At 43.3% G+C, this 12,500-nt stretch overlaps 1 protein-coding gene across 1 annotated transcript; it reads left to right on the plus strand.

Annotated features, from left to right (window-relative positions):
* Positions 1 to 4,616: 4,616 nt before the first annotated feature.
* LOC122262594 (uncharacterized) lies at positions 4,617 to 5,407 on the plus strand (the record flags this gene model as incomplete). The annotated part of the gene is given in 1 exon segment (XM_086531339.1): positions 4,617 to 5,407. A coding segment is annotated over 1 exon segment (624 nt), but the record flags the coding sequence as incomplete, so codon positions are not given.
* Between the last annotated feature and the right edge of the window lie 7,093 nt (positions 5,408 to 12,500).

Genomic DNA, 12,500 nt, shown 5'->3' on the forward strand with positions numbered 1-12,500 from the left:
GATATTCTCTCACCACGAAAGGAGGGCCGAAAGGCAACGGGCCAAAAGAAGGGAAAAGGGACACGCCCGGGGAGGAGGAGGAAGGACGGGGTTAAGTGTTTGGGGGTGGGGGGAGTGGGTTTGGGGTGGAGGGTGGGGGTGAGGATGTTAGAGGAGGGGGGGGTGTGAGAAAGTAGCAGAGTAGATTTGTTTAGAGGGGAGGGTATGCGTGAGGAGGGGGGGGAAACTGCGAGAGGAGGGAGGGGAGGAGAGTGGTGGGAGGGGAGGAGGAGGAGGAGGTGTAGGTGAAGATGGAGGTGGGGGTAGAGGTGGAGGTGGAAGTGAAGGTAGAGGTGGAGTTGGGAAGTAGAAGTGGTGGTGGAGGAGGAAGAGGAGGTGGAGGTGGAGATGTAGAAGGAAGTGGAGGAGGAGGAGGAGGAAGAGGTAGAGCAGTAAAAGTTGCGATGGAAGGAGAGGAAGAGGAGGAGAAGGAGGAGGAGGAGAAAGAGGAGGAGGAGAAGGAGGGGGAGGAGGAGGAGGAGGATGAGGAGGAGGAGGAGAAGAAGAAAAAGAAAAAGAAGAGGAAGAAGAAGAAGGAGAAGGAGAAGGAAGGGAAGGAGGAAGAGGGGTAAGAAGAAGAAGAAGGAGAAGGAGAAGGAAGGGAAGGAGGAAGAGGGGTAAGAAGAAGAAGAAGGAGAAGGAGAAGGAAGGGAAAGAGGAAGAGGGGTAAGAAGAAGAGGAGTAGGCGAAGGAGAAGGAAAGGAAGAAGGAGAAGAAGGAGGAAGAGTAGGAGGGAGCGAAGGAAATAAACCTTCCAGGGAAAGGGAAAAGCTGAAATGAAGGACAAGAATCAAAGAAAGGAAAACAGATGAGTGTCAAAAAGCGCAACAGCGCAGGAAATGCAAAGGAGAAACATAACAGCGAATGAATGGCAATAGGGAAAACATAATGATAATAATAAGAAAAAAATTAACCGCTTCAGGATTTCGCAATTCCAGGAATGAATAACGATCATTTTTTTGAACGTCAGCTTGAATTATAAACTTGAAGAATCTTGACGAACTCCGATAGCTTGAAAGATAAAAGATAATGTGTCTTTTTGTGCTTCCTAGAAGTAGATTTTAAGTGTATCGGTTACCGATGGCAGCCATTTTGATAGCCAAGATGGCGGCCATAAAAAACGGGCAAATCACCTTCTCCACCGAATTTTTAAAATATTTTCACTCTTTATTTTGAAATTTAACGGGCGTTTCTCTCGCGCGAGGCTGACTACAAATCTAATTGTTATTTAAACTATTCGAAATTACCCTCTTCTCCATTATATCAACATAAATTCAAATGAATTGCCATTGAAAACATACTTGGACTTGTTACCTCTCCCGGCTGCCCTGCAAGTAGAAACGTAATGAATATGGAAGTACTCTTAAAAGTACATTAGTAAGATACAACAGTGCGTGCCTGCGATAAGTACGTTATGAGAACTCTTTGTGACTAGCCTTAAGGGACACATCTGTTTAATTAATGGTTTCCATTTTAGAGGAAGTCAACTGAATTTCTCTGTCTCTTTCTCTCCCCCCCCCCCCACACACACACTCCTTTTGTTTCTCTACAACTCGTCTCTCTCTCTCTCTTTCTCAATCTCTCTCTCACTCACTCTCTTTTGGTCTTCTTTTATCTCCTTTACCCCTTCCTTTTTATCTTTACACTCATCTCTCTTTCCCACTGCCACTCTCTATCTCTATCTTTCTTTCTCTCTCTCTCTTTCGGTCTTCTTTTATCTCCTCTACCCCTTCCTTTTCATCTTTATCATTCATCTCTCTTTCACTCACTCACTCTCTTACTCACTCACACACTCTTTACTCACTCAACACAATCTCTCTCTCTCTCGCTCTCTCCACATCTCTTCTCCTCTTCTCTCTCCCTCTCTCTCTCTCTCTCTCTCTCTCTCTCTCTCCCCCCCTCTCTCTCTCTCTCACTCTCTCTCTCTCTTTCACTCACTCACTCTCTCTCTCTCTCTCCCTTTTTTCTTTGAAACATCTGCACTGGTTATTATTGTTAGATACTTAGACAAAAATGCTAATGCTGGTTTTGGGTTTTGAGTTTATGCTTTCAGTTCATGTTTGTTTTTGTTTATCTTTTTATCAGACATAGGAATGCAATAACTCGGGACTTCTGGTATAATGAACGCCTGTGCAATGAATATACATTGCAAGTATCAATGTTATATCATCGCTCGGTTGAGATTGTAGGAATAATAATGTATGGTTATAAAAAATATAATAAAGAGAAACATGGTATGGTAAAGATGGTAAAGAATAAGGAAATAAAATTAGAGTGAAATAACAAGCTCCTTGACTCAACAAAACAAAGCAACAAAACATCATCCTGGAACTTTAGGTCAATCATGATTGCAATCTTCAGATCCGGCTTTCTATATATATATATATATATATATATATATATATATATATATATATATATATATATATATATATATATATATATATTACTGATAACTTTCTATTTAGAGTAAGAAGCTGCTTATATCACAAAACACTCATCAATATCTAGACCACAATAAGTTTTTATTCTGATGGATACTGGGATACATATTTCTGTGGTACAAAAGTTCTCTCTTGCTCTCTTTCTCTCACTTACTCTCTCTCTTTTTCTTAATGTCTGTCTGTTACTGTCTGTCTGTCTCTCTATCTCTGTCCGCCTGTCTCTCTCTCTCTCTCTTTCAGTCTGTCTGTTTGTCTCTCTGTCTCTCACTTTCTCTGTTTCACTGTTTCTCTTAATATTTGTCTGGTTGTCTATCTGTCTGTCTCTCTCTCTCTCAGTTTCTCTCTCTCTCTCTGTCTCCCTCTCTCTCTCTCTCTCAGTCTGTCTGTTTCTCTCTCTCTCTCTCTCAGTTTCTCTTTCTCTCTCTGTCTGCCTGGCTCTCTCTCTCAGTCTGTCTGTTTGTCTGTCTGTCTCTCTCTCTCAGTTTCTCTTAATCTATCTGTCTGCCTGTTTCTCTCTCTTTCAGTTTCTCTTAATCTCTCTGTCTGTCTGTCTCTCTCTCTCTCTCAGTCTGTCTGTCTGTCTCTCTCTCTCTCTCTCTCTCTCTCTCTCTCTCTCTCTCCCTCTATCTCTCAGTTTCTCTTTCTCTCTCTGTCTGCCTCTCTCTCTCTCTCTCTCAGTCTGTCTGTTTGTCTGTCTCTCCCTCTCTCTCTCTCAGTTTCTCTTTCTCTCTCTCTCAGTTTCTCTTTCTCTCTCTCTCAGTTTCTCTTTCTCTCTCTCTCAGTTTCTCTCTCTCTCTCTCTCTCTCTCTCTCAGTCTGTCTGTTTGTCTGTCTCTCTCTCTCTCTCTCAGTTTCTCTTTCTCTCTCTCTCAGTTTCTCTCTCTCTCTCTCTCTCTCTCCCTCCGTCCCTCCCTCCCTCTCTCTCTGTCTCTCTCTCTCTCTCTCTCTCTCTCTCTCTCTCTCTCTCTCTCTCTCTCTCTCTCTCTCTCCCTCCTCTCCTCTTCTCTCTCTCTCTCTCTCTCTCTCTCCTCCCCTCTCCCTCCTCTCTCCTCTCCTCTCTCTCCTCTCTCTCTCTCTCTCCTCCTCTCTCTCTCTCTCTCTTTCTCTCTCTCTTCCCTCCCTCCTCTCCTCCCTCCGCTCTCCTCTCTCTCTTTTCTCTCTCTCCCCTCCCTCCCTCCCTCTCTCTCTCTCTCTCTCTCTCTCCCTCCCTCTCTCTCTCTCTCTCTCTCCCTCCCTCCCTCTCTCTCTCTCTCCCTCCCTCTCTCTCTCTCTCTTTGTCTCTCTCTCCCTCCCACACCCCCATCCCCACCCCATCCCCCTAACACCTAAAATCACCTCCGAAAACCCCATTAGTAGTTTAGTTGTTAAGATAAAACCTTTTGTAGTCTCTTTAGTACACTATATTAATTAGTAATGTTTAATAATTTATTTATATAGTGATTCATTTATTTAGTAATGTTTGTTTTCTGGTTATCGTGCATCTCTATACCAAGCGTGGATTGAATTCTCGCTCGTTATGTGTTGCAAGGAATTAATGAAAGATCTGGTATTAATTATCTCTGATGATTTAATAGGTTAATGATAATGACCTTTTATTTAAGTGAGTGAGGGTGGTTAATGACTGTGTTTTTTTTTATATCGATTCAAGAGAAATCTAGAGATCTGATGATGATGATGATGGTGGCGATGATGGCTATGGTGAGAGTGATGGTGATGATTAAGGTGATAGTGATGATAATTATGATTATGTTCATGATAGAGATGATGATGATGATGTTTTTGATGTTGATGGTGATGTTGATGGTGAAGGTGTTGATGTTGGTGATGTTGATGGTGATGTTGATGATAGTGATTTTGATGATGTTGATGTTGATGGTGTTGTTGATGTTGGTGATGTTGATGGTGATATTAATGGTGATATTGATGGTGATGTTGATGTTGGTGATGTTGATATTTATGATAATGTTCATGTTCATGTTAATGCTGATGTTGATGGTGATGGTGATGGCGTTGTTGATATTGTTGGTGATGGTGATGTTGATATTGATGTTGATAACAATGAGAATAACAATAATAATAATGATAAAAAATAGTTATCCCTAAAAACTAACTCCCTGTCCGTTTTCCCTTTCTAGCCTTCCGGCCGTCCATCCTCAACCTTGGGGAGCGACTGACCCCCGTTCCCGCAGGATCGGCCAAAGGAACTCGTCCCAAGATAAGCGCAGGATCCCCAACCAGACGAAGAAGGCGCCGTCCGAAGAAGGATTCTCAAAGGCGGAGGGCCCGGGGTCTCGCTGGGCCTGATGACGTCACAGTAATTGATGACGTGGTCGTGGACGATGAGACGACTGTGGTTGATGACGTCGAATATGACGCTATGCCGCTTGTTGACGAAGACCTCGAAGAAGACGTCGTTCTAACGGATGATGACGTAGGCGCGGACGACGACTTTGCTTGGACCGATGACGTGGACCTGTATGATGACGTCACACTCCCCGACGGGCCAATCAACACGTGGGATCCCCCCCCGGCCGAAGCCCCGCCCACCGACGCGCTGGAGAGGGACCTGAGAGGCGCTTCCGGTTCCGGCCTCCTCCTCTTCGGCCCCGGGAGACAGAGGGCGTCCAGCGACCCCCTGATGGCCCTGTCGCACCAACGGGCGGCGTGCATGTGGGCGGACCTGGGCCACTTCCTCGTGTCCTGCTCCGTGTTGCACAATCTGGTTGCAATTTGCGAGTACACGCCCGAGGAAATCTGAATCATGCGGGCGCCATGCTTAGTCGGGCTGGATCAGGGCCCTGTGCAATATTGCAGGATGAACAGTTCGAATCAACATCGTCGTTAATTAGGTTATGATTAATTTGGAGAAATGTATGAGCGTTGACTTGTAGTTTGATCTAGGTAGTGATATATGCATATGTATATATATATTATATATATATATATATATATAATATATATATATATATATATGTATATATATATTTATATACATACATATATATGTATACATATCTGTGTATCTGTCTATATCTATATATCTATCTATATGAATATATATATATATATATATATATATATATATATATATATATATATATATATATATATATATATATATATATATACATATATATATATATGTACATGTTAAAAGGCATTCAGAAAAAGGCGTGGTTAAGAATGAAATAAAATTGAAACTTGGAAATCGGAAAAATATGATTCCAGATGAAAAAAGACTATGAAAAATTGAAGAAAAAAAAATCGTGTAACAACAGCCTTAAAAAGACATACAAATTTCTTAGAAATTCAGAAAAAGAAAGATAAGTGAGACAGAGAAAAGGTGCAATGCTATATCCAATGATAAGAAATGCTCCGTTAATGCTTTTACAAAACAGCATTAATATTTAGCCATGGTGTATTGATTAGTCGTCCAGTGAACTTGGCAATAATGATAAATAAACAAATGAACAAATAAAAAAAGGAAAAAAAAACACGAAAAAATGAAAGAAGAAAAAACACAAAACAAGTATAGCAAAAAGGGAAAAAAAACAAAAACAAAAAACAAACACAATAACAACAAAATATAGATAAAAAACAGACGAAAAAATAATGCTTACCGGTACTCCACTGGCTAAAAGCTTGCAATATGACAAGCTAGCAACAAACTCAATACTTCATATATGTAGGCGAGCAACATATACATGTATTTTTTCCTTTTTTCACAATATATGTCCACTATTTCTAGTAAAAAATAAAAAAAAACGTTCTTTCTTCATATGAGAATTGACAGTTCCTTTAAAAGAACGATGGTTATGCTGTGAATATCTATTATTAAAAGGTCAACAGTATTATAGATTACTTCTACTTATAATTCCTCCCTGTTAGAGAGAGAGAGAGAGAGAGAGAGAGAGAGAGAGAGAGAGAGAGAGAGAGAGAGAGAGAGAGAGAGAGAGAGAGAGTGAGAGAGAGAGAGAGAGAGAGAGAGAAGAGAGAGAGAGAGAGAGAGAGAGAGAGAGAGAGAGAGAGAGAGAGAGAGAGAGAGAGAAAGAGAGAGAGAGGAGAGAGAGAGAGAGAGAGAGAGAGAGAGAGAGAGAGAGAGAGAGAGAGAGAGAGAGAGAGAGAGCTAAAGCGAGGGCGAGAAATAGAGACAGAAAGAAGCAGAGAGAGAGAGAGAGAGAGAGAGAGAGAGAGAGAGAGAGAGAGAGAGAGAGAGAGAGAGAGAGAGAGAGAGAGAGAGAGAGAGAGAGAGAGAGAGAGAGAGAGAGAGAGAGAGAGAGAGAGAGAGAGAGGAAGAAGAGGAGAGAGAGAGAGAGAATAAAGAAAAAGAGAGGAAGACGAGAGAGAGAGAGAGAGAGAGAGAGAGAGAGAGAGAGCGAGAGAGAGCGAGAGAGAGAGAGAGAGAGAGAGAAAGAAAGAGACAGAGAGAGAGAGAAAGAGAGAGAAAGAGTCAGAGAAAGAGAGAGGGAGATAGGCATCATCAACAGCCAGACAGCCAGACAGCCAGACAGCCAGAGAAGGACGACTCCCACCCCTCCCTCGCATCCATCCTATCAGCCTCCCGTAATCCTCTCTCTGAAGGCCCAGCCGATCCGCGGGAAACAACAGCGTAATCAGAAGGACTAATTTCTCGCTGTTTACGACCGCTTCAGTATCAGTCGGGTCCAGAATTCAGCGCTGAACTCTGAATCCGAAAATGAATCATGCAAACCTCATGACGGCTTCGCTCTGCCATGCACTCTGTTCCTCTTGAATCATGGTGGGTCTGGCGTGAGTGAGGACATGTGTTTTTTATTTTTAACTATTATTTTTTTATTCATGAGTTTTTTCTATGTATTTAGATGTGGTTTAACTCATTATATTAACACGTTAGTACATTTTATTATTCAATTCAGGGATTTTGGGTTATGGTGATTATGAAGTTTGGAGTTTTAACATTATGAAATATGGTGGCTTATGGTGTTCCACGTACGTTTTTATTTTGGAAATGTCATCATGTTTTTTTTTTTTTTTTTTTTTAAAGAAAAGGAGGACTGTTATTGTCTTAAGGAACATTGTGCTTAAGAAGGATATGGAGTGAGGAATTTGTGGGATAAAATTCGGTAGGATGAAATCTCACTAATGTAAATTTAGTCCCTACTAATTCTGCGTTTCAGTAAACACATGGAAAGACACACACGTATAGTATATTTACAAACATACATCCATGCGGAAATCAGGTAAATCAAAGGATTTAGGTGTATATTACAGCAAGGAAACGGAACGCATAGACACGCACACACTCATGCACACACGCACACGCACACACACACACACACACATACACACACAAAACCCTCCCTCCCACCCACTCAAACACCCACCCACCCACCCACACACACACAGACACACAACCCTCCCCCCCCAATCATCCCCCACACACCCACAACCACTACCCCCACCCCCTCCTTCCCCCCTCCCCCCTCCCCCTCCCCCCCAACACCCAACACACACGAAGTCACACACACACTGATGTCCAAACGAATAATTACATTCATATCTATTAAGGAGACGCCTCTGGCCTGGCGTGACAAAGGGCAGGGGCGTGGGCGTGAGGTGACAATTAATCCCAAGGGCTACGGAGGACGTCGCTATTAATACAAAACGATGATATCAAATGAAGGAGTCTGGAGCAGCGAACACGGTGGCGCTTGGAGGATGGGGTGATGGGGGGTGAGGGGGGGGTGATGGGGGGTGAGGGGTAGTGGGGGATGGGGTGGGGGAGAGTAGGGATGGGGGGTAGGGGGATGGATGGTATGGGTAGTGGGGGGGTGGGGGGTAGGGATGGGTTGGAGTAGGGGGATGGATGGTATGGGTAGTGGAGGTGGGGGGGGGGTAGGGATGGGTTGGAGTATGACGGGAGGAGTGGAATAGGGGAGAGGGGGAGAGTCAAGCAGGGGGAGGGGAAAAGGGAGGGGAAGTTAGCTATAGAGGGGTGGGTTGGGGGAGGAGGGGAAGGGAGCTAGAAAAAGGGAATAGAATTTAAAACAAACAAACAAACAAACAAACAAAAATACTGTGGCATTTGACGGGAGGTGGAAGGAGGTGGGGAAGAGGGAGGGGGCTGAGGATGCTAAGGAAGCGGGGGGTGGGGGGCTAAGGAAAGGGTTAAGGATTGGATAGAGTAGCGTGTGAAAGGGTGGGATGGGGAAAGGGGGTGGGGGGGTGATATAAACAAGCAAACAAAAGGAGAGATAAAATGTAATAAACAAAAAATGAGTAGAGAAAAAGACAGTAGAAAAGAAGAGACGAGAAAGCAAGAAAGAAGAAGAGAAGAAGGAAAAAAGAAAAGAGAGAAAAAAACAAACAAACAAATAATTAAAAAAGGAAGAGCAAAAAAGAAAGAAAAATGGGAGACGAGAAAAAAATAGGGGAGAATAGAAGAGAAAAAAATAAATAAGAGAAGAAGAAAAGTGAAGAGAAGCGAAGAGAAGAGAAGAAGAAGAAGAAGAAGAAGAACAAAGGAAGAGAAGAAGAAAGGAGAGTGGAATGGCAGACTCATCACGGGGCCCCAAGGTAGAGGGGAGACTCACATAAAAACACAGAACGTCCACAAGGATTTATTTACCATCCCATCCGCACCACAAATATGTCTCGACAAGTTGACTTTGTGACCTCGAGGAAGTCTGAACTACCGTAGATGACGTAAGAAGAATATAGTTATATATATATTTAAAGGCTACCCAAAAAAATAAATAAATAAGTAAAAGATAAATAGAAAAATAAAAAAATAAAAAATAAATAAAAAAAGAAGAAAAGATAACACGCAAGGGCACGCAAAGGACATATTTAAGTCACGTGGCTATAATGATGAGAATACAATGCCTCACTCTTTCCCCTCACAGTGTGTCATTGTAGAGCGTTCAGGGAGAGCATTATATAATGATGACTTCGTATGTAAGTGAACAGTTAAGATGAATTCAGCTTAATGGTCACTGTGCATTCATCCTTCGGCGAAACCCTCTTTGTGTTTTTATGACTCGTCTGTTTTTTACATGCCATATAATAGACTGAGGGTGGAGGGGAGGGGGAGAAAGAGGGAGATGGAGAGGGAGAGAGAGAGGGAGAGGAAGGTGGAGAGAGAGGGGGAGAGATAGATAGATAGATAGATAGAAAGATAGAGAGACAGACAAAGAGAGAGAGAGAGAGAGAGAGAGAGAGAGAGAGAGAGAGAGAGAGAGAGAGAGAGAGAGAGAGAGAGAGAGAGAGAGAGAGAGAGAGAGAGAGAGAGAGAGAGAGAGAGAGAGAAGAAAGAGAGAGACAGACAGAGGCATAAATAGAGCTAGATAGATAGAGATATACATAGATAGAGAGAAATAGAGATAGATAGCTATATAGATAGATAGAGAGAGAGAGAAGAATAAGAAGAAGAAGTAGAAGAAGAAGAAGAGGAGAGAGAGAGAGAGAGATAGAGAGAGAGACAGACAGAGAAAGATAGAAGAAAGAGAGAGACAGACAGAGACAGAAATAAAACTAGATAGATAGATATACAGATAGAGAGAGAGAAATAGAGATAGATAGATAGCTATATAGACAGAGAGAAATAGAGATAGATATATAGCTATATTTATATATATATAGAGAGAGAGAGAAGAAGAAGAAGAAGAGGAGAGAGAGAGAATTACCGCACCAAATTACCTCCATCCACCGCAAGCCCTACTTTATCTACAAACAAAGAAACTGCCACGCACTGAAGGCAAGCAAAAATCATGCGAGTCTTTCTGCTTTTGAAGTTGATGGTGCTATAAGGAAGAGGCATTAGTGGAACGAGGATGGTGACAAGGGGGATGGTGAGATGGTGTATAATGATAGTGGAGTAGATTCAAACTTATGGTGATGTTGATTATGAGGATAATTAAAATGACTTTTTTTTCTTATCTAAGTTGCAACGATGCTTTAAAATTGATGATAATAACAATGTTGATGATGATGATGATGCTAGTGATAATGAAAATGACAATAGTAATGACAATAATAATGACTAGGATGAACAGTACAAACAAAAGAAACATCCACAACAGTAGCAGCAACTCTAATAACAATACCACAACAGAATAACAAAAATAACAACAATAACAAAAACAGGAATAACAGTGAGAACAATGATATTGAATGTACATCAATAACAATTATATATACAGGTAACATTACATCAGTATGAATAACAAAAATGACAACTATAACAGTGAATAATAAAACAACAATAACAATTAGCAAAGGCAGTAACAATAACAATAACAATAACAACAGCAACACCAAAGGTAACAAAAACTAAAAATCAGTTAGTGAAAACAAACTTCCGGTCAAAATACATAAGTCTACCTCCCAAAAATCTAGCAGTAAACGAAATTCCTCGCATTCCCATTTTGTATGACTTATTGTCAATGTTGATGAATTCGTTAATTTTCTTATAGATCCGTTTCGGCACTGACGACTTACACACACACACACACACACACACACAACACAAACACACAAAAAAAAGAAAAAAAAAGCTGGTTTTAAGGCCACGGACAATCCACCCACAAATCTTCATCATAATCTAACCAAATAACCACCCAAACAACTTTACCAACGAACAAACAATAAACAAACTAACAGTCCACCCAACAACCTACCAATCAACCAAGCAATATACATTAACCAATGACCCACCCAATCACCCAAACCAATCAAACAATCGCCAAACCAATCAGTAGGACAACCAATCCCTTAACCAATCCCGAAACCAACCAAATCAACCAGCCAATTAACCAAATCAACCACCACAACCGGAAATTCCCTTAAGAAGAGACGAAACAAGAGATCTGAAGGAGAGAGAGATGAAGACTCTTTCCTAGATTATCCTTCGCTTAAAGAGAAGATAAATAAGATAAGTAGACTCCTAAGAGCGTGAGGATGTGAGGCTCAAGATGTGTGATGCTGAGAGAGAGAGAGAGAGAGAGAGAGAGAGAGAGAGAGAGAGAGAGAGAGAGAGAGAGAGAGAGAGAGAGAGAGAGAGAGAGAGAGGAGAGAGAGAGGGGAGAGAGAGAGAGAGAGAGAGAGAGAGAGAGAGAGAGAGAGAGAGAGAGAGAGAGAGGAGAGAGAGAGAGAGAGAAGAGAGGGAGACAGAGAGAGGAGAGAGAGAGAGAGAGAGAGAGAGAGAGAGAGAGAGGAGAGAAAGAGAGAGAGAGAGAGAGAGAGAGAGAGAGAGAGAGAAAGAGAGAGAGAGAGAGAGAGAGAGAGAGAGAGAGAAAGAGAGAGAGAGAGAGAGAGAGAGAGAGAGTGTGTGAGATGGGGGGGAGGGAGAGAGAGAGAGAGGGAGGGAGGGAGGGAGGGAGGGAAGGAGGGAGAGGTAGAGGGGGTGGGAGGGTGGGAGAGGGAGGGAGAGGGGGAGAGAATGAGGAAGAGGGGGAGGGAGGGAGAGGGAGGGAGAGGGAGAGGGAGGGAGGAAGGGAGGGGGGAGAAAGAGAGAGGGGAGGGAGGGAGAGGGGGAGGAAGGGAGGGAGGGAGAGAGAGGGGGAGGGAGAGAGGGAGGGGAGTGAGAGAGACGGGGAGGGAGGAGGGGAGGAGGGAGGGGAGAGGGAGGGAGAGGGAGAGGGGAGGGAGGGAGGGAGAGGGAGAGGGGAGGGAGGGAGGGAGAGGGGGAGGGAATGAGGAAGAGGGGAAAGGAAGGGGAGGGAGGGAGGGAGAGGGAAGGAGGGAGGGAGAGGGAGAGGAGAGGGAGCTAGGGAGAGGGGGGTGGAGGGAGGGAGAGGGGGGTGAGGGAGAGGGAGGGATAGGGAGGGAGGGAGGGGTGGGGGGTGAGGAAGAGGGGGAAGGAGGGAAGGAGGGAGAGGGTGGTGGAGGGAGAAGGAAGGGAGGGAAGGTGGGAGAGAGAGGGAGAAGGAGGAAGGGAGAGGGGGTGGAGGGAGGGAGGAAGAAAGAGAGAGAGAAAGAGAGAGAGAGAGAGAGAGAGAGAGAGAGAGAGAGAGGGAGAGAGAAGGAGAGAGAGAGAGAG

The sequence above is a fragment of the Penaeus japonicus genome, unplaced genomic scaffold, assembly GCF_977035675.1.
Source record: "Penaeus japonicus unplaced genomic scaffold, GWHDUDI00000001_assembly GWHDUDI00000035, whole genome shotgun sequence".
Classification (NCBI taxonomy): Eukaryota; Metazoa; Arthropoda; class Malacostraca; order Decapoda; family Penaeidae; genus Penaeus; species Penaeus japonicus.